The sequence below is a fragment of the Littorina saxatilis genome, linkage group LG7, assembly GCF_037325665.1.
Source record: "Littorina saxatilis isolate snail1 linkage group LG7, US_GU_Lsax_2.0, whole genome shotgun sequence".
NCBI lineage: Eukaryota > Metazoa > Mollusca > Gastropoda > Littorinimorpha > Littorinidae > Littorina > Littorina saxatilis.
Genome location: NC_090251.1, coordinates 21,970,160 through 21,995,720, shown reverse-complemented (window position 1 = coordinate 21,995,720; position 25,561 = coordinate 21,970,160). Strand labels below are relative to the sequence as shown.

Genomic DNA, 25,561 nt, shown 5'->3' with positions numbered 1-25,561 from the left:
GAAACTGCTCTCTTGAAGTAGGTGATTGACAATCAGAATCCTGGAAAAAGATTTTGATATTTTTGTTATGATTGTATTATTTGAGTATGCTGGTTCAGTGAAAAGAAAGTTATTTGGACATTTTTGAAAATCATTTTTAGTATGACCTAGCTGTTATGTTTCAACAAGAGGAAGGAGATGAGTTTGTGCACAAAACCTAAGCTAAGACTGTGATGACTATATTTGTTGTTGTGCAGCACACCAGAGACCCACAGCACTGATAAGCACCTCACTGGCCTGGGAACTGCTGCAAACAGCTCCGTCAGACGATCTCTTCTTCATAGCTTCTCCAGCGTCACACCTGGTTCGTTTTCACTACATATATTTGATTTTTAAGTCTTCTTGGCTGGTATTGAATAGAATGGAAAAGTAGTAAATTTCAGAGCTATACTCTTTGCTCCTGTGAATGAGCTCTGAGGAGAGTGAATAGATGACTTTCTCTGAACGGGTTCCAAATAGCCAAATAGGTTAAAGGGACATAAAAAAAAATACAAAAATACATGTACCTGTCTCTTGCACTTTGACATTTTTTGTATTAGCAACTGCAGTAGTGAATCCACATGACATGAGAGCATGCCTGTGAAGAGGAACACAAAAAGCCCATGGTTTTGTTTCTTGACCGACTGTTGCAGGTCTGACCTCAACAAACACTGGCCAAAAGCGACCTCACAGTTCTGAAATCTCTTCAGGCCTTCACTGCTACAACTCAGAAAGTACTAGCAGGGACATTTTGTCACAAATACGCCTTCATTCTTCTCAGTCACCCCCAAGGTCAACACAGTCAAGGTTAGCCCTGCGATCTTCACACCTTGAGTCAGTACGGTCAAGGTCAACGTTTCAACCTCCACACCTTGAGTCAACACAGTCAAGGTCAACCTTTCAACCTTCGCACCTTGAGTCAACACAGTCAAGGTCAACCTTTCAATCTTCACACCTTGAGTCAACACATTCAAGGTCAACCTTTCAATCTTCACACCTTGAGTCAGTACAGTCAAGGTCAGCCTTTCAGTCTGCGCATATTGAGTCAGCTAGGTCAAGGTCAACACTGGGACCTCAACAGCTTGAGTCAACACAGACAAGGTCGACCCGTCAAGCTCCACAGCTGGACCTGGTGCCAGACACAAAGCAGTTTACAGGGGACAAGTTCCATGGAAGAGATTTTCTTCCGTTTTCTTTATCTTTTGCTTCAGGACAGCAGGGAAATCCCATCTCACTGTCCAATGCATTTTCTCCAGAAAAGCCCCATAGGATGCCATTGGTTTCCAGAAGTGAAGGTCACAGAAATTCAGACTTGTCCATCCACCGAAGTCTGTTTGAACAGCTTCCAAACACGTTGTGGAGAAGAGAAGAAAACGCTGATTCAAGGGAAGAAAGCCGAGCCCCAAAGGAGAGCAGTTTTGGGAGGGGAGGTGACTGTGATAAGCATCTACAACCTGGGATTGTCGATGACTCAGTGGGTCTGATGAGCGATTCTGCAATGGAACTCTTACGACGGAATGACTTCATGTCGAGAGTCAACGCACTGTTTGGTGAGGGCATTGTATACTTTGCTTAAATTTTGCTTCTGGTAAATAGATTTCTACAACTTGATTTCAAATCATGAAAGGCAAATGCGACCACAGATGACGCCAAAAGAATTACTGTAAAAAGAAAATTCATTTTGATTCTTACATGCTCTCCAACACTCTGTGTTCTCTAACCGCCAATTTTTTTATTAACGAAACAAAGATAATCATCAGAAACATGGACATTTTTGCTTTTAAATTGTGTTTGATTCAGAATGATTAATCATTATTGGTTGATATGGCAGACATTAACACTTAGTAGGGATCAAAATCAACAGTCGATTCTGTTTTTCTGTAGCTCAGTTCATAATAAAACCTCAAAACTCAACATTATCAAGAACAACCAAAACAAGTGACGTGAAGAGATATAAAATCATTTAGTCCATCTGTCAGCTCAGTAAAAGGTCAACATTAAAAACCCGGAAACAGTCATCACAGAAATCCGAAAGGCCGAGATGGGTCGCGCTGGTCTCCGTGAAGCATTCAAAATTATGACTGATTTTCTTTAATTTTGAGCACATTTTGAAAATAAACATGATGTATCTATACATTATTGATTCAGGAAATGATTCTGTTTCTGTTTGACGGATTGACAAAATGTTTTTATTTGGCTTCACGCAACTTGTTTGTAGATCTGTCAGTAACATGGGTTTTTTTTAACAGCTTTTGATAAGAGCTCTTTATTTTTGATGTCCGACATCTGTGTGTATTGCCAGGTGAAAGTGAAGCAGAACCCACACCACAAATCACCTTACCAAGACGCCATGACGCCTGGCCCTTGGGAGCTTCTGCTCGCTTCAAGGAAGACGATTCCTCATGCAGGGGAGACCAGCAGATTACTATCAGCAGGGGAAGTCACCTTAACAAAAACTACAGTGCGCAAGCAACCACCACCCAGGGAGGTTATGTTGACAGCAACAGTGATTCATTTTTGAACTCAGTTATGGGTCCTTCCTACATAGAGCCATCATCCAAGCCAGGGAAGCAAGCTTCTGAGGTTCGGCGACAGGAGGCTGAGGTAAGATGAATAGACGATGTTCGGAAATAACTCTTGTCAGAATATTTAAGCCGCGTGGCAGAGTAAGAGCCCCTTTTACAGTCAAGCTTTTCATAGCAAAGTGAGGCAACTAGCTCACTACTGGCAGGCTTTAACTTGCCATTGCGACGAACAACTAAGTCTGATGTGTATGTAATGCAGCAGGCGTTGAATAATACCTTTTTCTTTCGAAAATATACTCATTCGAGTTCATGATTTGTTGTGGCAATGATCGCTGGCCCCTCATGATCGCTGATAACGTGTTTGACTAAGGTCACATAGGTTTGGCTTGGGGCCACTTATGTTAAGAAAAACACATGCTTAGTGATCACTGTCAGTGATCGGCAAGGAATCAGTGGTGAATTGTGGCTCCAAAGTGCATAATTTTGAAAGAAAAGGGCATCATATCCAGCGCACACTACATTACAGACATCAGAGCGCACACTACATTACAGACATCAGAGCGCACACTGCATTACATAGACATCAGAGCGCACGCTGCATTACATATGCATCATGGTTTGTTGCGATGTCATGTTAAAGCCGGTCAGCAGGGTGCTAGTTGCTTCGCCTTGCTTTAAAAAGCTTGACTCAATGAAAGGGGTTCTTACTCTGCAACACCGCCTAAAAATCATCTATTCAGTTGTTGGACTGGAAACATTCTAGGGTGTTACAAAATCTGAAACAAGAAGACTGTTAACATTCCAGAATAAAACAATCAAAAGACAAAAAAGGTATTTTTACAGAATTTTTTATTAGACTAAGAAGACTACACCGATTCCACAACAATTTAGAATAAAGTCTTCCTTCATTAGTATTATCTTTCTCTCCCCCCCCTCCCCCTCTCACTCTCTCAAACCGTGTGTGTGTGTGTGGACAGGCATGTACAATAATACAGTGGAACCCCTCTCTAAGATCCCCCTCTCTAAGGACTACCCCGCCACAACGACCCCTTTTTTTTAAACCGATGTGTTTCCTTATATAGTTGTCACCAGTGTAGCGACCACCCCGCTCTAACGTCTAAGGACCGACCTAACAGCTTGTGCAACGACTTTGTCAGACAAAGCCAAGACTCTCAGTCAGCGTAACGCATCACTGACAAACCGGTTATAACCAGTTATAACCGTCTTGCGTAAGCAAAGGCACTAAACCGCTGAGAGGTGTGATGGTTGGGTGGGCTGAGTAAACATCACAAACCAATCATCGAGATCAAAGGCAGGTCCATTGTGATAGCTGGGTGGCCTTGTTAAAAGACACTGACCTTCTTCCCAGGTGTCATTGACCCAGTTTTAGCTACAAGAGGTGGTTCGTCTTTCATATCTGAGAGAGGAAACACTTCCTGCACCCGGGTCAGTGACCGAGTTTAACCTATGGGGAGTTTAACCTATGGCCCGGTCTCTTTGATGTCTTGAGAGGAAACTTGGCCAGGGTACTGAGATCTGAGGGTAGTACATGCACCAAAACTGGTGGACACCATCGACAATGTCAAACATGAAATCGAAGCAGTTTGCTTGAGGAAACGGTCGTCAGCAACTCAAACTTCTCTGTTTTCTTTTTTTCAGAAAATCTGAGGTGACTTTCTTTGTGGCCCCCTGACCCCGCCCCCTCCCTCTGTAAGGACCCTCCTCCATAAGGACCGATTTTTGTCAACATTTTCAAGGTCGCTAGAGAGGGGTTCCACTGTACTCCCCTTTTAAGACCCCAGAAAATGTGAGAAAATCAAGTCTAAACAAAAGGAGGGGCTAGTCTTAAAATGGGGGTAAATTTACAGAGGTTATGAACAAAAATATCTGGAAAAACCCAGGGTGGGAGCTAGTCCTAAATGGGCGGGTCTTAAAAGGGTGTTCAACTGTGTGTCTTTCGGATGAGACGAAAAACCGAGGTCCCTTCGTGTATGCATGTATGGGGTGTGCATGTTAAAGATCCCACGATTGACAAAAGGGTCTTTCCTGGCAAAATTGTATAGGCATAGATAAAAATGTCCACCAAAATACCCGTGTGACTTGGAATAATAGGCCGTGAAAAGTAGGATATGCGCCGAAATGGCTGCGATCTGCTGGCCGATGTGAATGCGTGATGTATTGTGTAAAATAATTCCATCTCACATGGCATAAACAAAATCCCTGCGCCTTGAATATGTGCGCAATATAAATTGCATTAAAAAAAATAAAAAAATTAAAATAAAAAAAATAAAAAAATCCCTGCGCTTAGAACTGTACCCACTACGCGCGATATAAGCCTCATATATTGATTGATTGTGTGTGCGAGTAACAAAGAGAGGGACCTATAAACATGTATTGACATCATCTTCACATGAGCGTTCCCTGTACAGGTAATGGAATGGTAGCTGTTCTTTTTCCTTGCAGCCTATATGTACCTCCCTTGTACATACAGTTCCGTTCACTTGTTTTGCAGCAGATGGATGTTTGTTCTGGTGACGCCTACTTCAGGAGTCAGTTTAGCGTACCAGACGTTACTTTTGGTGTCCGGGGCAGAAAGGACCCTGCAGGTTCCTACACAACGCAAATCACAAGGGTAACATTCATTATCAGCTGTAAATAACAAGGGTAACATTCATTATTGGCTGTATCTTTACCGTCACAGGGCTGCTGAAGGCCAACATTTTTATCTGTTCTATCAGATTACAGTCTCTGTGACGATGCCCTAGAATAGACGATTTTTGAAAATGACTGTTGGCAGAGTTAAGTCACCCCCCGCGGGTTAGGGGGAGTCCCATATTGGTTGGGACTAGAAAGAATTTACCCGATGCTAACCAGCATGTCGTAAGAGGCGACTAACGGTTCTGTTTCTTCTCTTCTTTTGTCTTATTTCTGCCTTACCAGTCCTTTCACCTATATTTCCTTCCAAGAAAACTCTCCCTACTATTCCCTGCAGTTTTCCAATTCTTTTCTTGTTGTCTTATTTCTACCTGACTGGATCCATCACCTTTATTTCACTTACCAAAAGTCTTCTTTTCCACATCCTTATTTCTCTGCACCCCGCATGTCGTATGAGGCGACTAACGGATTCTGTTTCTCCTTTAACCCTTGTTAAGTGGTTCTTGTATAGAATATAGTCAATGTTTGTAAAGATTTTAGTCAAGCAGTATGTAAGAAATGTTTAGTCCTTTGTACTGGAAACTTGCATTAAATTACATATCTTACCCAACTCACATATAGCAATTAACCCTGGTTCAGTGCTGGTATCGCTGTACGCGTCCCCTTGGTAACAAGAAAGACGCCTCTAAAAAAGAGTGACCGAGACCCGAAAGGGTGTCTAGGCCAGCCCGGAAACGAGGCTGCCTTCCGTATGCGCGCGCATACTCCGCCATATGCATCATTCTAAAAACTCAGCGTCAGTGGGACTGGTCGCATTTTATGTACGCTCTGGCTGTTCAGCCTTTGTTACTTAGTCTTTTGACTTTGTTTCGTTCCTCTTGGTCTCTTCTTGTCATCTGGACTTCACAACTATGTTGAGGTGAGGTCGTTCCTTGTATTTTGCTTGATTTTGGCAGTTTTGTTGGCCGTATTTTGGACTTGCGATGTTTCTCAGAAATTTTTTCGTGAGTCGTTTTTCCGTCATGGCTGACAATGCTAAGAAGAGGGCAGCTTCTTAATAGGTAGCTGCTGTGCCCTTTTCTCCTTAGAAAGCTTTTAGGAAGTCTAAACTATCCGGTCTATGTCCGTTTCTGTTGTAGATTCTCTTGCTAAAAATCTTTGGATGTGTTGATTGTTTTACCCGCTAAGCCGGTAGACAAGTCCGCTTGCAGTTTGTTTACTACACTGGTGACTATTCCGGAACCCCCATTTTGCCGGCCAACGGCCTCGCCACGTTGTAAGCACCGGTTCTCGTCCTTTCATCGAAGTTAAGCAACGTCGGGCCCGGTTAGTTCTTGGATGGGTGACCGCCTGTGAACACCGGGTGCAGTGGCCACCTTTGTTTTAAGCCTACGGATTAGTCCGGGCTCGGTGTTAAACATGTTGTTATTGGGCTTGCGTCTGTAGACGTGGCCTCTTTGCTTTTGACTTTAAGTTCACAGGTTTCTGCTTTGGCAGCTGGCACTTCGTCATCAAAGGCAGAACTACGTGCTCTCCCGGCCGGGGTTGCTGTGTGTTCTTCTCTGGACAGTGGTCGTTCGTCCCCTGCTGTGACCTTGTGTGGGGAGTTCACGGTCTCCGGCGTCTGTCCTTCTTCACAAGGTATGTGTACTCCACGTGAGCGTTGTCTTGAGGGAGTAGCCTCGGGTCTCATCCCAGGTGAAAGTTCTGAAACATCGGCTGATATCCACCGCTTAGTCGGGGTGTCAGTGGGTGCTAAGGGCCCTGACAAGCGAACATGTGTTCGCCACGTGAGCGTTGTCTTGAGGGAGTAGCCTCGGGTCTCATCCCAGGTGAAAGTTCTGAAACATCGGCTGATATCCACCGCTTAGTCGGGGTGTCAGTGGGTGCTAAGGGCCCTGACAAGCGAACAGATGTTCCTATTCTTCCCGCCTCGTCAGTAGACTGTGGTCAGGTTGAAAGGCATCTGCTTCCGCCCAGGGGGCAGGAAGGGGTGCGTCCACGGTGGTGGACGACATCCAGCTTACTTGCCGTTCAAGTTGTCCAAACGCCGTGACGCGGGCAGCGGAAAACGGCATTTAAGTTTTGTGGAAGTTGGTGGACCGCGAAAGGCGGGGGTCACCTTCCTGATTGCGACTGCGAGCATGAAGGAAAGGATAACGAGGATACTTCCATTTGAGGGTGCGTCCACGGGGATGGACGACACCCAGCTTACTTGCTGTTCAAGTTGTCCAGCGCAGTGGCGTGGGCGGCGGAAAATGGCATTTAAGTTTTGTGAAGGTTGGTGGACCGCGAAAGGCGGGGGTCACCTTCCTGATTGCGATTGCGAGCATGAAGGAAAGGTTAACGAGAATACCTTCTTATGAGGGTGCGTCCACGGGGATGGACGACACCCAGCTTAACTTGCCGTTCAAGTTGTCCAGCGCAGTGACGTGGTCGACGGAAAATGGCATTTAAGTATTGTGGGAGTTGGTGGACCGCGAAAGGCGGGGGTCACCTTCCCGATTGCGATTGCGAGCATGAAGGAGAGGATGACGAAGATACTTCCATATGAGGGTGCGTTCACGGGGATGGACGACACCCAGCTTAACTTGCCGTTCAGGTTGTCCAGCGCAGTGACGTGGGCGGCGGAAAACGGCATTTAAGTTTTGACTGGAGGGGGTGGTTGAGAGCAAAGCTTTACTTCCTCCACCTCTATCCGGTTTGATGGCTTCTGGAAGTTCGGAGGAACAGGATGTTCACTTCAGCTTCCGGTAATCGTTGTCCATTGCCCTGGAGTTGGCAAAGGGCCGCGGGTAGCCGGGTTCTCCGGTGAAAGTGGTGTACGTTCGCAGGAGGTAGCAAGCTTTGTGCGGTGAAGTGTTGAAACCGTGTCTGTTCTTCCGCTTTCTGGCGCACGTTCAGCAGCGGCTAAGAGCCCTAGGCAACGTAAGCTTCCGCCCTGGGGGCAGGAAGTTTGTCACGTTTCAATATATCACTCAAGGTGATTATGAACCGGTTAATTACTACTAATTAACTAACCACACCACGATCCACTCTCGCAGGCATACAATTAAATAGAGTCAACAAAAGTATAAGTTTCAGACGCCTGTTTATGTATAAACTCTCCACCTCCCTCGAGCCTTCACTCAAAATATGTTCCTTTTACGTTCTCAACACGTAAAAAACCAGTGTTCACTGACAAAATGCCAGTACTATGTAGAAAATTATAGTAACACGCTGAACCCGTGTAAATACAGTCGAAATGAGAATGTTCTGTTCGAAAAGCTCTAGTTCGTGCAGGTGTCACACACCCCACGTTGTCACTACTCCAATGAAATCATAGATACGAAAAGACAACGGTGGTCAACGGGGTGCGTACGACATGGTGCACTTAGCTTTATCTCTGCTGCTGCTGCTTAGCCGGTATGCTGGTTAGTCGGTTCGCTGGTTAGCCGGTCCGCTGGTTAGCCGGTTCGCTGGTTAGCCGGTCCGCTGGTTAGCCGGTCTCCTGGTTAGCCGGTCTCCTGGTTAGCGTAGCCTCAACAGTTCCCGCCAGAGTCAGCCGTGCCGATGTTACGGGAACGTAACGAACGAACGAAACGAACGAACGAAGGAACGAAGGCTGCAAACAGAAAGCATCGGTGCACTAAACATGTCAGCTACCCCTCACCCACCACCTTAAAACATGTCATCTTTAAATATCTCATCGAGCACGTGGGCCTGCACAAAACTGACTTTTTACAACAACAAAACAGTCATTTTCCGTCCTTCTCTCCCTATCTGCAAAAACCATATACAGATTAGTATTTTAGCGTCACAGAGAGTAAATTATGCGCTAACCTGGAAAGAACAACAGAGAGTATTTCATTCCACAACACAGACTCATCAACAGCGTTAAATAATGATTTATTACCTCAAAAGCCTATGATTGTAACTCTCAATGGAAGCAAAGTCCGCCTCCTCCCTGGAACAGTCTCTGTTCGTCAACAGTGACCCAAAACGTCCAGAACCCCTTGTCGAATCCTTATGCGAAAGCCATCGCCGACGAAGGAAATGTGACGACTTGTCCTCAGCAAAATACGTGGCAGAGGAAAGGAATAACTTGTGGAAGTTCCCCTAGAGTGCCGAATATGATACTCGGTGAAAAACCATCATACTCTAGTAACTGTGTGTTAGGTCCTTCCCCTTCTGCCGCTGGGTGTCAAGTGTGTCGTCCTTGAGTCTCTGACAGACCACCTAGCCAAATACACGTGACTGACCTTGTCACCAAACCAGTCCAGCTATACACAGTTTTGCCTCCCCAAGCAGGAAAAAGACACGAGAAACTCAATCCCTGAAAATCCCGTGCGCGCTGTCAGCGAAAAAAACCGTCAGCCCTATGACAGCAGAAACCTGCACTGTGAAGCTCGTGCGTTTCAAAACATCCGTGCTCGGGAGCACTGTCAGCAAAAACTCTGCTGTGTCCAATATCACGCACAGGCGCTTTCTATCATACATTGACCCAGAACAGGCACTCCACTGAGTGACACTTTCTTGGTCTCTGTCACCCGATCGTGACACACCTCCCCTCTTCAAGACGAAACCTCGGTTTCGCTCACAGTCATGTTCTCCTCTACAGCCCGAGAGAGAAAGTCAGCTCCAACATTGTTGGCGCCCGGAATGACGCGTACCGTGAATTGGTACGGTTGGAGAATCAACGCCCAGCGCATAAGTCTGGCGTTTGCCAACCTTGCAACCTGAAGATATTGCAGAGGTTGATGGTCTGTTTCCAGACAGAAAGGTCGTCCTCAAGAACGAGCAACCCCTCGTTTCACCCCTGATGACTGCAACCTTCTCTGTCTTCTTGTCTTTGTTCTTCTGGTCTTTGTTCTTCTCCCCGTAGGCTGTCCTCTCTATGTAGGCGCGCAGCAGGTTGGCATGGTACAGGCGTGCTTTCCCGTGCATCATGATCCTGTAGTCGTTCTGGCCCACCCTCGCTGTCACCTCAAAAGGTCCTTGCCACTGCAGTTGTAGCTTGTTGTGTTTGACAGGTAGAAGTAGCAACACCCGTTCTCCAATCTTGAAGCTGCGCGGCCGTGCCTTGCGGTCGAATCCTCGCGCGTAACGCTGTGCTGCTCTTCCCAGGTTCTCTTGAGCCAATTTGCAGGTCTCTTCAATCCTGTTCCTGAGTTCTACGATGTAGGTCGCTGTCGTCTGCACCTCCTCGTCAGCTTCTTCGTCCGTCCAAGCTTGACGCAGGATAGCCATGGGACCGCGTACCTGTCTGCCGTACAACAACTCAAATGGGGAAAAACCCAAGCTCTCCTGAGGAACCTCGCGGTATGCAAAAAGCAATGCTGGGATGTACCTGTCCCACGTGCGTGGTTTCTCCTGAGCTAGTTTCCTCAGCATGGTCTTCAAGGTGCCATTGAACCTCTCCACCAGTCCGTTGCACTGAGCATGGTAAGGAGTGGTGAAGTGCTGCTCCAGTGATAGCAGTCGTGCTGCCTCCGCCATCACTCCTCCCGTGAACTGCGTGCCTCTGTCGGTGAGTACCTCTGATGGAATTCCCAGCCGGGACCACATAGTAACCAGAGCCTCAGCTACTCGCGTGGCTTCAATCGATTTCAGAGGGATCGCCTCTGGGTATCGAGTAGCGTAGTCCACCATGGTCAAAATGTATCTGTTTCCGTCCTCAGACGCAGGCAAGATGGGCCCGATGATGTCCACTGCCACCCGACGAAAGGGTTCGTCGATGAGCGGCATCTTCTCCAAGGGGACCTTCCTCACCCTTCCTTTGGCAACCACCTTCTGGCACTTATCGCAGGACGCACAGAAACGTCGGACATCCGTGCAGATGCCTGGCCAGTAAAAGTGGCGCCAGACACGATCCGTGGTCTTCTTGGTACCAAGATGACCTCCCAGAATCGAGTCGTGTGCCGTTGCCATGACACCCTCGCGAAACTCGCGAGGCACGACAACCTGTTTGAATGTACCTTCTTGGTTGCTGAACTCACGGTAGAGCAACTTCTTGTCCCTGAGGAACTTTGACCTCCCATGCTTCCCGCTCAGCTTCACCTTCCCCGACTTCGCGTGCTCCCGAGGAGTAGCTAAGGTCGGGTCAGAATCCTGAGCCTTCGCGAGAAGCGCGGGGGTCACGTTCCCCAGGGCAGCTCGTGCAGCAGGTAGGGGTTTGAGAGGTTTGTCCTCTCGCTCCGCCTGTGCCCGCGTGAGCACTGAAATGACGTCGGGAGACCGATAAACGGGAACCTCCCTGGTGACGCCGTCCACAAACTGAACCCGGTTTCCAATGAGCAGGTCGCATGGAGGATCGTCCATGACGACGGCCACAATGGTCCCCGTGAACAACGGGGTTACGACCTTGATCACTGCCGTGTTCAAGTCGTAAGCGTGAGATGCCTCGGCCATTCTCACCCTGATGCTGTCTCCTGTGTAGGCCATAGCTGGAACTAGACTCGCCCGAACCACTATCATGTCTGCCCCTGTGTCCCGCAGACCTTCGCCCTTCACTCCGTTAACGTAGACGTTGCAGTGGGGCTGGAAATGTTTCCTGGAGCACGGAACGCAGAGTTGTGGGATGGTGCATGAGCTCGTGACGTCCCTGAACTCCTCACTGCCAACGAAGTGAACGCCCTTCTGGTCAGCCTGTCTCTTGTGGCAGTCCTTCTTCACGTGGCCCCGCTTGTTGCAGTAGTAACACTGGATGTCAGTTCTGGAACTCGATCCCTTGTGTCCCTGATCGTCCTTCCCGTCCTTGGGTCCTGAAGAACCCGAATTTCCCGTTTTTCCTGGCCGTGAGCCTGAAGATTTGCCGGAGATCGCCTGGGCGTCCTCGTGCACTCTGATCCAGTCGGCTGCCTCCTGAGTAGTCTTGGGCTGGTGCTCCTGCACGAAAGTCACCACCTCAGGTCGCAGGCTGGACATCAGTTGTTCCATGACTATGAGGTCGGCAAGGTCGTTGACGGTCCAGTCCTTTTCGGCCATCTCCACCCAGCGCCGCAGGTAGAGATTAAGGCGTGCCACAAACTGATGGCTCAGCTCGCCGCTCAGTCTCTTGCTGTTACGCAGACGTCGTCTGTAGGCTTCAGCAGTCAGGTTGAAGCGCTGGAGTAACGCCTTCTTTAGTGCCTGATAGTCTCTCGCCTCGTCGTCCTCCAAAGCGTTGTAGAGCTGCAATGCGCGTCCTTTCAAGCAGGTGCTAAGGCGGCTAGCCCACGTGGCCTCTTCCCACTTCTGGTCAGATGCAATGCGCTCAAACCGGCGTAAAAAGTCGTCGAGCTCGTCCTTGTCATCGTCGAACGTCGGCAGTCTCGTACGGTCGGCAACAAACGTCGGCGCGCTAGCCTGAGTGAGCGTACCCTTCTCGGCCTGTAGCCTAGCTAGCTCTAGCTGGTGATCGCGATCCGCCTGTTCCTTCCGGTCTAGTCTGTCACGTTCGTCTTTCTTTTCCTGTCTGTCTCGTTCTCTTTCTTGTCTGTCAAGTTCGTCTTTCTTTTCCTGTCTATCTCGTTCGTCTTTCCTTTCCTGTCTGTCACGTTCTTCTTTCCTTTCCTGTCTGTCTCGTTCAGCCTGTCGTTCCCTTTCTTGTCTGTCAAGTTCGTCCTTCTTGTCCTGTCTGTCACGTTCTTCTTTTCTTGTCAGTCGCTCAAATTCTTCCTTCCGTTCCACTTCTAAGCGTTTTAGAACGCTTCGGGCTCTAACGCGTGCGTCTCGCTCAGTCGGTTGCTCACTACCAGGAGTCTCGAAAGTTATTCTCCTCGTCGGAGATCCCCCTGTGGCCATGGTTAGTTTTAGCAAAGCTTTATTACCAAAATAAGTCTAACGCAGCTATAGCTAGAACACGCGGTGATGAAATGGATACAAAAATCCAGCAACCGGAAAATGCAGAAGAAAAATCCAAACGGTGTAGAACAAAACGCGTAGCCTACTTTATGGCTGCTTTTTGCGGTGAAACAAAGTGTTTCCCACAGCCGTGGCCTACTTTATCGGCTGCTTTTTGCGGTGAAACAGAGTGTCTCCCACAGCCTTGGTTAGGACAGAAGTCCTCGGACCCTTCCCCCCCAAAATTCCAACAAAGTCAAAATATGGAGAAAAATCCAAGTAAAACAAGACGGTAGAAATGTAACCTGTTACAGAATGCGAAACAACAATGTAGAGAAAACTGAGTAAAACGAATAACAAATCCGCTAACCCCGCTCAGCTCTCTGCAACGGAAAACTCTGAACGTACAACAACAAAGATTCACAAACAAAGGAAAGGGAGATAATCACAGTTAGCGCATACAATAACTCACAAATTACAATTTACATTTCCTGCAAGATGTGAATCGCTTAAGGTGTGGTATATGATCAAAACTATACAAAAAAGGGTAGCACCAAGCAGAAAATAAGTCGAGCACTGACGAGATTATCTGCTCTTAGTTCTCCTTAATTGGTGGGTCTTTATCAGTTGGAAATTAACTGAGTAAATCCCGGCTTGGCCCCCACGTGTCACGTTTCAATATATCACTCAAGGTGATTATGAACCGGTTAATTACTACTAATTAACTAACCACACCACGATCCACTCTCGCAGGCATACAATTAAATAGAGTCAACAAAAGTATAAGTTTCAGACGCCTGTTTATGTATAAACTCTCCACCTCCCTCGAGCCTTCACTCAAAATATGTTCCTTTTACGTTCTCAACACGTAAAAAACCAGTGTTCACTGACAAAATGCCAGTACTATGTAGAAAATTATAGTAACACGCTGAACCCGTGTAAATACAGTCGAAATGAGAATGTTCTGTTCGAAAAGCTCTAGTTCGTGCAGGTGTCACACACCCCACGTTGTCACTACTCCAATGAAATCATAGATACGAAAAGACAACGGTGGTCAACGGGGTGCGTACGACATGGTGCACTTAGCTTTATCTCTGCTGCTGCTGCTTAGCCGGTATGCTGGTTAGTCGGTTCGCTGGTTAGCCGGTCCGCTGGTTAGCCGGTTCGCTGGTTAGCCGGTCCGCTGGTTAGCCGGTCTCCTGGTTAGCCGGTCTCCTGGTTAGCGTAGCCTCAACAGTTCCCGCCAGAGTCAGCCGTGCCGATGTTACGGGAACGTAACGAACGAACGAAACGAACGAACGAAGGAACGAAGGCTGCAAACAGAAAGCATCGGTGCACTAAACATGTCAGCTACCCCTCACCCACCACCTTAAAACATGTCATCTTTAAATATCTCATCGAGCACGTGGGCCTGCACAAAACTGACTTTTTACAACAACAAAACAGTCATTTTCCGTCCTTCTCTCCCTATCTGCAAAAACCATATACAGATTAGTATTTTAGCGTCACAGAGAGTAAATTATGCGCTAACCTGGAAAGAACAACAGAGAGTATTTCATTCCACAACACAGACTCATCAACAGCGTTAAATAATGATTTATTACCTCAAAAGCCTATGATTGTAACTCTCAATGGAAGCAAAGTCCGCCTCCTCCCTGGAACAGTCTCTGTTCGTCAACAGTGACCCAAAACGTCCAGAACCCCTTGTCGAATCCTTATGCGAAAGCCATCGCCGACGAAGGAAATGTGACGACTTGTCCTCAGCAAAATACGTGGCAGAGGAAAGGAATAACTTGTGGAAGTTCCCCTAGAGTGCCGAATATGATACTCGGTGAAAAACCATCATACTCTAGTAACTGTGTGTTAGGTCCTTCCCCTTCTGCCGCTGGGTGTCAAGTGTGTCGTCCTTGAGTCTCTGACAGACCACCTAGCCAAATACACGTGACTGACCTTGTCACCAAACCAGTCCAGCTATACACAGTTTTGCCTCCCCAAGCAGGAAAAAGACACGAGAAACTCAATCCCTGAAAATCCCGTGCGCGCTGTCAGCGAAAAAAACCGTCAGCCCTATGACAGCAGAAACCTGCACTGTGAAGCTCGTGCGTTTCAAAACATCCGTGCTCGGGAGCACTGTCAGCAAAAACTCTGCTGTGTCCAATATCACGCACAGGCGCTTTCTATCATACATTGACCCAGAACAGGCACTCCACTGAGTGACACTTTCTTGGTCTCTGTCACCCGATCGTGACAAAGTTGGTGGGCTGGGTGATTCTTGGGTTGACCATGCGAGTCTCTCTGGGGGTCACTTTCCTACCTTTGATACCGAGCAGGGGGGCAGGAAGCGAGCAGTAGGGCTGATTCCTTGTTGGAGTTTTAGTCTAGCATGGAGTCAGCTTCCGGATTGCACGGAGGTGCATGAAGGCTGTTCTGATTAAGGTGCTCCTGTTTTTCTGTTAAGCACTGATTTTAGGTTCTGTTTCAAGTTAGCAAGTGCAGTGGCGCTCGCAGCTGAAATGGTTTGAGGTACAACGGGATCGTCCGGTGTGTTTCTGTGCAACCGGTTGGTCCTGATGTTTACTTATCCACGGCCTGTTGCGCTTTCGCTTTTGCGGCTGTGACTTCTGGGTGCAGGACGGGATATCCTTCTACTGTTAACACTGTGGTGTTGGTGGTAGGCACTTTTCAGCTTTTGGCTTCTGGTTCCGTTTCTGCGGTTCCCCCTACAGTTTTTAGCACATTATTGGTATACCAATTTTGTGCTAATCCTATGCTAAAAATGTACTAAATGTACCAAACGTATACTACAAATGTGCCACGAACAACCATTGGTACATTTGTGGTATACCACAAAATGTGCTACAGGTTTCAATCCTATGCTAGAAATGTGCCAATCATGGACTTTGTCATTTTATTCTATACCAGAAATGTGCTAACGAACAACTGTGAGCTCTTTGCATGTGCTAGAAATGTGCCAATCATGGACTTAGTTATTTTCTTACGCGCTAGAAATGTGCCAATCACAGACTTAGCTATTTTATTATGTGCTACAAATGTGCCAATCATGGACTTAGCTATTTTCTTGTGTGCTACAAATATGCCAATGAAATACTTTGTCATTTTTGTGTGCTAGTAAAGACTTAGTTTTTTTCACAGTATGCTACAAATATGCCAATCTTGGACTTAGCAGAATTTTGCATTTTATAAACTAAAGAAACTGTCACAGTAAAAATTAAGTACAAAAAAAAATAGGATACAGGGTAAAAACACAGGGATTCATGGTTAAAATGTATATAAACACATAATTTCACACAAAATCAGCTTTATAAAAGATTAGCATAATGTATTAAATTGTATACTCATTGATACAAAATCCACACATCTAGATAGCTTTTGTGAAAAATAAACAAAATTATAAGAAATTACAAAAAAAGAGTATAATTGTACTTGTAAGTTCCTTCAAGATTTTAAATGGAGAAGGTCACTATGAGAAAGCATTTTGGACTTAAACTTTTAAGGAAGTCAATGTGGAATAAGAAGAGAAAACAATAGGCAGTCAGCTTTCTCTTGTCTGCATGGTATGCACAAGCTTGGTATTTGATCATGTATTGTGTCGCTTCGCGTGAGTGGCTACTTCTAAAAATATCGCCCAATCAAATGAAAGGAGACAAAATACACCGCCATTTTGAATCTACCCCACGAAACTGCCATGTGATTCAAACACTGAAACAGTGCTGTGTTCAGAGTGGATATTTTCCCAGGAATGCATCATGAACGAAGCTTTTGAACTGGATATCTAAGTGTGGGATCAAAGTCTACAATATTGTTGCTATGTTGAAATCCACAACTACTTCCATGCGAAGAGCAAGCCGGTCCTTTGACAACTTGGAGAACCATGGCTGACAGTGACAGTGACACGTCTACTTGCTAAGTCAGAAACGAAACATCCACTCTGCCTCCACCCGAATCGCAATGAGTGACTGACTCTGTCTCACTTTCTTCACTCTATAGTTGGTAAGTTGTGTAGATTGTTTTGATACAGTGGTATTTTAACTTTTAGTGTAGCTATTGTGCTGACCCAGTGAGTTGAGTGATTGAAAAGTGAAGTTCAAATCATAGACACACTCACAGTGACAGTGACTCTGTCAGATGACTGGTACTTAATTGGTAGTATGGCACGAAGACAAACAAATACACATTCTTTTCAAACTTTCACTTACTCAAGTTACTGTTACAGACTCATCTTCACATTTTGCAGTACTACTATTATTACCAGTGCCACTAGAAGTAGTAGTAGAACAGAACTTAGCTTTGAGTTTGAATTGAGCACGTTAGTTATGACTGAGTCATCGGCCATGGACATTCATTATACTTTATAGCTCACTTGCATCCACGAAGAGTGCTTGCGTTCGTCATGTGTAATATTGCCAACCAATTATTTCCTTCCATACATTTAGTATTTGAAAATTAGCAAGTTTATCTAATTGTTTCTCTTCAATTTCAAAATTAAATTAAAAAATATCAAATGTTGAATTGTAAATTAAGTTACTAGTAATAGTATTACTGTATTAGACAACAGTAATAATAACTACTATGCTGTTTTTTTCAAGTATTCCCTGGATACAGGTGCACAGTGAAGAGTAGCTTTTCTTGTCAACTTTCAAGTCTGCAAGACCCAGGAGGAATGGAAGAATCCAACAAACACTTGAAACAGAAATCCAAATGTTTTTTCTCGACCGTTAATAAATTATTTAAAGTGCATAAGTAAGTCATCTTTAATATGAATATTATTTGTGTTTGCAGTTGATGGCCTGCAGTCCCATGTGAGCTGCCTTTTTCTGCATCAATGACATGGATCAAGACCCGGGCATTCTGACTCTCTTTTTAACCTTCACCGGATCAAGCGTTGGACTACACAGTCCGGATGACACGACCCACACTTCACAGTCCGGATGACATGACCCACACTTTCCAAAGGATTCAACGTAAAAAGTTATGGGTTGTACACGATCCACGCCATCCGGATAGGAATAAACATTTTTCCGCCTCTTTGCAGAGTATGGGTCGTACACGACCCACGTCATCCGAATAAGGATAAACAACGTAACATTCATTACGTAATTCCATATGGGTCGTCCACCACCCACATCATCCGGACTGTGTAGTTCTACACGTTATCGTTTATTTGTTTGTTCACAAAGATAATCTTTCAAAAAATGGGCAATGGAAAGGTCGTATGGTGATTAGAGATTGCATGAAGTCTCAATTAAAAACTCAAAAAGTTTCAGAGATAAAGTCGATTGTGTGAGGCTCTGGGTCGTCCTCAACCCACAAAGTACGTTGAAGGTTAACTACAGAAGCTTTGAAATCTTGATCGTCACAAAACGGGGGCAGCGAAGTTCAAGTTTTCTCCGTAAAGTGTCACTTACCCAACTGACCTCAAATTCCAAAACAATAACACGTGGAACTGAAATTTATTTTCAATGAGAATCTAGGTAGGTGTAATGTGTAAATGACATTCATTTTCCATGAGGATCTAGGTCTGTGCAGGTCAGTGTGTGTTACTACTTACTGACATTCCATATTCATTCAATAAAAGCGGTTTATTCTTTCTACATCTATTTTGGGTTTTCTGTTTTTGCATATAATGTATGTGTGTGAATCAATTGAAGTGATTTGAACAAGACCATAATTTTGTGAATTGGATTTTAGGTCAGTGTGCCGATAAGTGTACTATTAATATGCCAATAATGTGCTAATATGTGCATTTTTCACCCGGTTTATTGCTCGAATAGCTGCTGCTGGTGTGCGCTAGAAATGTACCACAAAACAGCAAACCTACAAGTACAATTGGATTTATAAATTATAGCACAATATTACTATTAATAAAAAATACAATAAGTATATTAGCTACAATTCAGTTTTTAATGTGCCAAATGTGCTAGAAATGTACCAGGCGTAGCACATTTGTGGCACGTGCTAGTAATGTACCAGGCGTAGCACATTTGTTGCACATGCTAGAAATTTGCTAATCCAGTAGCAGGTTTGCAGTTTTGTAGTACATTTCTAGCTCATGTACCACAAATGTGCCAAATTGGAACTTTCGTGGCACATTTGTAGCGCATGCTAGAAATGTACCAGGCGTAGCACATTTGTGGCACGTGCTAGGAATGTGCTAATCCAGAAGCCGGTTTGCAGTTTTGTAGTACATTTCTAGCTTATGTACCACAAATGTGCCAAATTGGAACCTTTGTGGCACATTTGTAGCGCATGCTAGAAATGTACCAGGCGTAGCACATTTGTGGTATACTGCATTTGTCTATTTTTTTTTCTAAGTCCATGGTTCCAATTTGGCACATTTCTAGCACGTACCACAGTGTACTAATTATGCGCTACATGTAGCACATTTGTGGTATACTAGATTTCGGTAAGGGTCCTTTGCCATTTTTTACAGGCTGTTTTCACTTTCTCTTCCAGTCTTCCAGCTGGCGTGAGTCAGGTGGATGGAGATCTGGCATGGTGTTATGACGTTTGAAACTTTTCAAAACTTTTCCGATTGTTGGCAAGTTTTTGCCTTATCGGGATGGGTGACTGGTTCTCATCATTTCGATGTTCGTTATGATGCTGGAACAAGAGGAGGAAATGGGGAGGCTCATACTTCAGCTGTGTCGCGGTTCGCGGCATTTTGTAGTTGGTTTGAGCTTTCTGAGGAGAATCTTCGAGTGTTAAGTTCTTAGATCCTCTGGCGGGGTCATCTTGTTCTTGCGGAAGTTTTCGCAAGCGAGTCTTCTTTGTCACCACTACTTTTGTGGGCAACGCACGACTATTTGCCTGTGGTGGTGGTGGTGCTTTAGCTTGTTTCTTACGCCCAAGTAGCGTGTCACTCGCGGAGCGCTTTCTGTAGGCTTCGGGTAACTCCAAGCTTAAGGACTTAGGTTCTCTTGCTTTTCGTTCTATGGAACCGCCCTCGGGTTTGGTGATGGCGATAGCTAGGAGAGACTGTCTGTTAGATCAAGGTCTCCTAGCTCTGGGAGATTGCGGCATCTTTTCTTTATGATTGGCTCGTTTGAACGAAACTTGCTTTTAGTCTCTCGCTCGGGCGGTTACGTTTAACAGGTTATCTTTGTGGTCCGACTGGACTCATATACAAAGATTTTACTTTGCCGTTTTTTACCTGAGAGTAAGCCTCTGCCCTTTAAGTATTATTCTGTTGGCTAGAGGTTAATCTCTTTCTTGTTTGAAAGGTCTCTTTTTGAGCCCGCTTCTAGGCACGCGGGTTCTCTAACTAAGAGAATCTCACGGTAAAAAGAAAGCGCAGGGCAGGTCTTGGCTGTTTTTCGTTTCCAAACGAAAAGCTTCAGGCTGGCTGTTATCCACTTTGGGTTGGGGCTCCATACCCTCGCTTTCACAGGGCTCTTTTTGAGTTAGTTTGGGCGACCTGTTGGTCGCACAGTACGGGTCTTTGCAATCTTGGTTTCCAGACCTCTTTAGGCTGGCAAGAAGGCATCTTTGCTTTCTCACATCGGAATTACTTGAATGTTTGCTGTAAGGGTTCACTTGAGTTACTTAGGGGCTTCTGCCTCAACTCTGGATTTGGTTCAGAGTTTCTGTGTTCTATGCGGAAGGTTTTTTCTGGCTAGGTTTGCTATGGACAGCTTTTTGGGGAAAGACTGATCTATGGTTCTTAGGGTTCCTTCAAATTTTCTGGCAAGTAAGCAGAATTTGGAGAATCCAGCTTTGTGCACATTTTAAACCTTTTAGCAATATTCTGGCTCCTCCAGAGCCATATTTAGCCTTTTGATCATTTCGAGTTCAATGATTTGTCTAGCTTGCATGGATCTTTTCAGATTGTTGATTCTAACAGCTCTTGTTCTTATTTTGCAACTCCGTCGCTTTTTAACCCTGAACGGTTAGAAACGACGTTAAACACTGGTTAAGGATAGAAAGTTTTTCTATCGACTTTGGTGGAGGTAATGACTTACTTAAGTCAACCTTAGCTTTATAGACTGCCACATTGTTTAGGCATGCCTTCAAGTGTTGGCAAGGAATTAAAAGGGGGGGGGGGAGCAGTCAGTCCTCTCTCTTCGGGTGGCGCGGACTCAACTTTCCTCTCTTGAGCAAGTTTATTGCTCTTGGAGATCCTGATGTACATTTTTGTCCTGTTAGAGCCCTCAGCAGATTTCTGTTTCGGACTGTGCACTCTCGTTTGGAGACTCAGAAACTTCTTTTTATCTCATTCATCATGGTACGGTTTAGAGATATGTCGAAAGTCTCGTTAGCCGAGTGGGTCTCCACCATAGCTAGGCAAGCTCTTGGCTGGTGGCAGAGTCAGGCAGGGAATGGCAGGGCAGTCTTGCCCTTTACTACAGCCAGGCCTCATGAGGCAAAAGATTGGGCTTCCACTCTAGTTGATCTTCATTTTAATCTCCTGGCGGAAGTTCTTGAGTCGGCTTACTGGCTTTCTTGAAAGGTTCTTCATTGATGTCTTTCTCAGGGATTTCTATGCCTTGAGACAGGATGCGTTTCTGGGTTACCTGCTCGGGTAGAGGCAGGACAAAATCTCGATTCCTATTTGGGAAAGTGCCCTCCAACCTTTAGTAGCAATCTGCTATATGTGAGTTGGGTAAGATATGTAATTTAATTAAAAATTTTAGTAATAAATTTTCATTTGATTAATATACTTACCCAACTCACATCGTTTATTCCCTCCCGCCTCCCCGCTGTGGGGTTATATATGTCTAAAAAAGAAGTGAGTTGGGCTTCGTTTTAGAATGATGCATATGGCGGAGTATGCGCGCGCATACGGAAGGCAGCCTCGTTTCCGGGCTGGCCTAGACACCCTTACGGGTCTCGGTCACTCTTTTTTAGAGGCGTCTTTCTTGTTACCAAGGGGACGCGTACAGCGATACCAGCACTGAACCAGGGTTAATTGCTATATGTGAGTTGGGTAAGTATATTAATCAAATGAAAATTTATTACTAAAATTTTTAATTCTCCCAGTCAGGTCATATATTGTACTACGTTGCAAGCCCCTGGAGCAATTTTTTTATTAGTGCTTTTGTGAACAAGAAACACTTAACAAGTGGCTCTATGAGTTAAGTCACTTGAAGCTCAGACAAATATTTCGACTTCCCCTTCCAGTTCGAAGTAAACAAGCAAGGAGAGAGGAGAGAAATTGGTCCAAACATTACGCGTTTCCCTTGGGGAAAGTGCAATTCTGATATTCTATACACTGCGCGTGCGCGCGTACGTAAAGTCAGTTTCTTTCCATTTGTGAAACTTTCCCATTTGACATTACACGCCAGTCACTAGCGAGAGGGCGTTTCTTAAACACGTGTACAGGAACCATGTGACGTTCGTCTGAGTAAATCAAGTTGACTCACTCTTTCACAACCCATACAAACCCAACACTTATTTTCACAATTCTTCTATTGATGATGCACTCTCAAACAAATTAGTTGCCTTTGCCAGGCTTGACAGCTGTAAACGTTTCAAATGTCATTCTTCATAAACAAGAATGGGGCATGTTTGTCAAACATGAGAACTTAGTTTAACGTTTCATCACTGCTGTGTGTGCGTTTGTGTGTGCTTGTGTGTGTGGGTGTGCATGAGTTTGCATGCATGTGTTTCTGTTGCTGTGATTGTTTTTGTGCAGGATGAATAGAACTTTAGTCTCAGTTCTTTGCACATGCACTGAAGAAGAAAAAAAAGGTTGAAAAAGTTTTCAATCTTTACAGAACAGATACCACGATGAAGGTGAGACCGATTTGGAACTGTCTACTGATCGTCCTTCAGATGTCCTTGACCAGCTAGATTTGCTACCGTTGGACATCTTTCAAGATGATCACAAACGTGAGCGCCCGATCAGTTGTGAGGAAGATGACGACTTTCTGTGCGGGCGTGGTGACTGGCACTGGAAGAAATCAAAGTACTTTTTACCGCCACTGAAGAAACCTTCACTGGATACTCCTAGTCCTCCACACAAACTGTCTCCCCAGAAGTGGCTCTAGCAGGCAATGCAAAGTATTTGAACGAAGCACATAAATGCATGAACAGTATGTCTGGTAATTGTTTTCTCAAGGACAAAGGGAAGAAGGGCCGCATGCCTCTATCTGCAAAGGTTTGTCAACAACTTTGAGACTCCAAAGTCAAAGAGGTTCTTTCATCAAGTGCTGAACTGAACAAACATGACAAAAATACTATCACTTTCCCCATCAGTTGCAATCCAGAATTCGATCGTCTCCAGACCTGCAACAGACACGTACTAAAACAAATTATTTTATCTTCCTACAAGAATGAATCTCTCAAGAACCAAAACAGAAATGTTTCTACAATGGTCCTTGTTCTGAAAATGTGGTCAGCAGTGAAAAAGTATTAACAAAGCTACCTACTTCTCACTCCGTCAGTGCTATGTCTACACATATACACGGTCAAACCCAATGAATATATATATAGATAGAGAATACTACATGGCTTGCTGTGTCGTACCAGATTTACACGAGTTGGTTTGTTATATATTGAACTGCGAGCGAAAACGAGCTGTTCACTTTTTGAAAAAGCAACGAGTGTAAATCTGGTACGAAACAACAAGCCATGTAGTATTCTGTTTATCCTACATACTGTACTTACGTGTATTTTACTGAAAATGACCTGCAGTCGAGGCAGCTAAATTGAAGACGCTTGTTTTGGAACCTCGATCTCTTCTAAAGCCTCGTGCAATCTTTTACGTCAAAGTAAAGAAACGTCACTCTGAAAGTGTGGCGTGACGTGTTGGTTCTAAAAATTCATCGAGGGTAATTAGCGAGCGCAATTTTTGTTTCTATAATGACGTTTGTCTCGGTGACTTTGGCATCATAAGCAGTGGAAAAACAGGTCCCTGTCAGACTTGCTTGACATGACCTCATTTACATGATATACACACGTGTGATTTGAACGATTATTATCTCACGAGTGTCTCTCTCACGTATATAGGATAAACTCTCTTACTCACTTCTTGCATACACAATATCATAAATATGAAGACTGTGAATTCATTCATAGTTTGGTAATGGAGCCTTCGTTCACTGTTTGCTATCCCTTTTTCTTGGTGTGAATTTTTATGCACAGGTTTTGTCTGCACTGAAAGTATATGGCACAAACTGTGATCACACATGATTTTGCAAAGATGAAAAGCATGTGATAATAAGCATGTGATAATTTGTAACTGTTTTGATTTGTTTTTCTTTGCTTTGAGACCATTTAGAAACAAATATGGTAGCCTGGGATACGCCACATGTATTTGATGGTGTGCTAAGTTTTTTTTATTCTTTGTTTTCAATGGAATATTGGAACAGTGGTACATGCGATGAGAAGAGACTCTTGGGACCAGATGAAAGTAATAATCATAGAAATGGTAGTTTATATAACGCACTTTACATTTTATAGATATGAATAAAACACACTGGATCAACATTTACTGCATATAAATCCAAAAATATTAACAGAAAAATAAATTTACAACACAACATTAACATTGTAACAATCTCAACTACGTACTCCCACAATAGACAATGAATGTACCATCAGAATGAGAAAAAACAGACAAGACAACAGCAATTAAGTGTCCTCTCACAACAGGCAGATTTTGATACAGATAATAGACGAGACAATAGAAAGTCTCCTCTCCTGGGAGGTGCCTTATCATCGCATAGGCCTGACACCGCAGGTGCCACTGTAATCAACAACCAACTTTGTTTTCACAGTTTTTATTCCATGCCAGGTTTGTTATGCCATCTTGTGCTCAGATATGTCCAATACATGTTACCTTAAAGTTTTATGAAAAATGTGTTTGTTTCTTTGTTTTGAATGCCTTTCAAAGAAAGCAGAATACAAATACCTGTAACCATGATATGTCTTGTGCCTTACTTATTAATAGAGGACCAGTTTGGCGTCTGTGTGAATGAAAGCACACAGAAAAGTTATTAAAAGTGTGATTAAACATTCCGTCAGTCAGTAAAAAGCGCTAGAACTGATCTTCTCTTGTTCTGCTATTTGTTTTATTCTGCCAAGACAATCGTCTCATTCTCCAGGGACGTTCCCGATCTAGAGGAATTCCCAAAATAAGATTATGGTGCCAGAAACTAGGCCCTAAGTCGATTGAGTAGAAGGGCAATACCTTATGCGCATTCGTCAACCAGCCAAGACATTGCATATTCCCAGCAAAGGACAAATCGGCGAGCTCTCTCTCACAATTAAACACACACACACTCTCTCTCTCTCTCTCTCTCTCTCTCTCTCTCTCTCTCTCTCTCTCTCTCTCTCTCTCTCTCTCTCTCTCTCTCTCACACACACACACACACACACACACTGAAACACCTACACACACTATCTCTCACACATTCTTTTCCTCAAGTCTCTCTTTCTCACACACACACACACACACACACAAACTGAAACGCCTACATACGCACACACATTCACACAAACACACATTCTCTCCGTCTCACACACTCATATATACTCGCACGCACAATTTCTCTCAAACATATAAACACACGCGTGCGTGCGCGCACACACACACACAC

At 44.7% G+C, this 25,561-nt stretch overlaps 1 protein-coding gene, 1 long non-coding RNA gene and 1 pseudogene across 2 annotated transcripts in view; all 3 read left to right on the top strand.

Annotated features, from left to right (window-relative positions):
• LOC138970152 (serine-rich adhesin for platelets-like) overlaps positions 1-24,885 on the top strand; it is a 28,504-nt gene extending 3,619 nt beyond the window's left edge. Inside the window, exons 5-9 of the mRNA XM_070342639.1 lie at positions 237-343; positions 672-1,568; positions 2,321-2,622; positions 5,056-5,175; positions 22,736-24,885. Coding sequence (XP_070198740.1) covers positions 237-343; positions 672-1,568; positions 2,321-2,622; positions 5,056-5,175; positions 22,736-23,008 — 1,699 coding nt within the window. The 3' untranslated portion in view covers positions 23,009-24,885. The remainder of the gene's footprint in view (positions 1-236; positions 344-671; positions 1,569-2,320; positions 2,623-5,055; positions 5,176-22,735) is intronic.
• On the top strand, positions 6,455-6,573 carry LOC138972081 (5S ribosomal RNA; annotated as a pseudogene).
• On the top strand, positions 15,723-18,615 carry LOC138970919 (uncharacterized). The gene is made up of 2 exons (XR_011457112.1): positions 15,723-17,012; positions 17,802-18,615. It is a non-coding gene; the product is annotated as an uncharacterized lncRNA (long non-coding RNA).
• Positions 24,886-25,561: the final 676 nt, after the last annotated feature.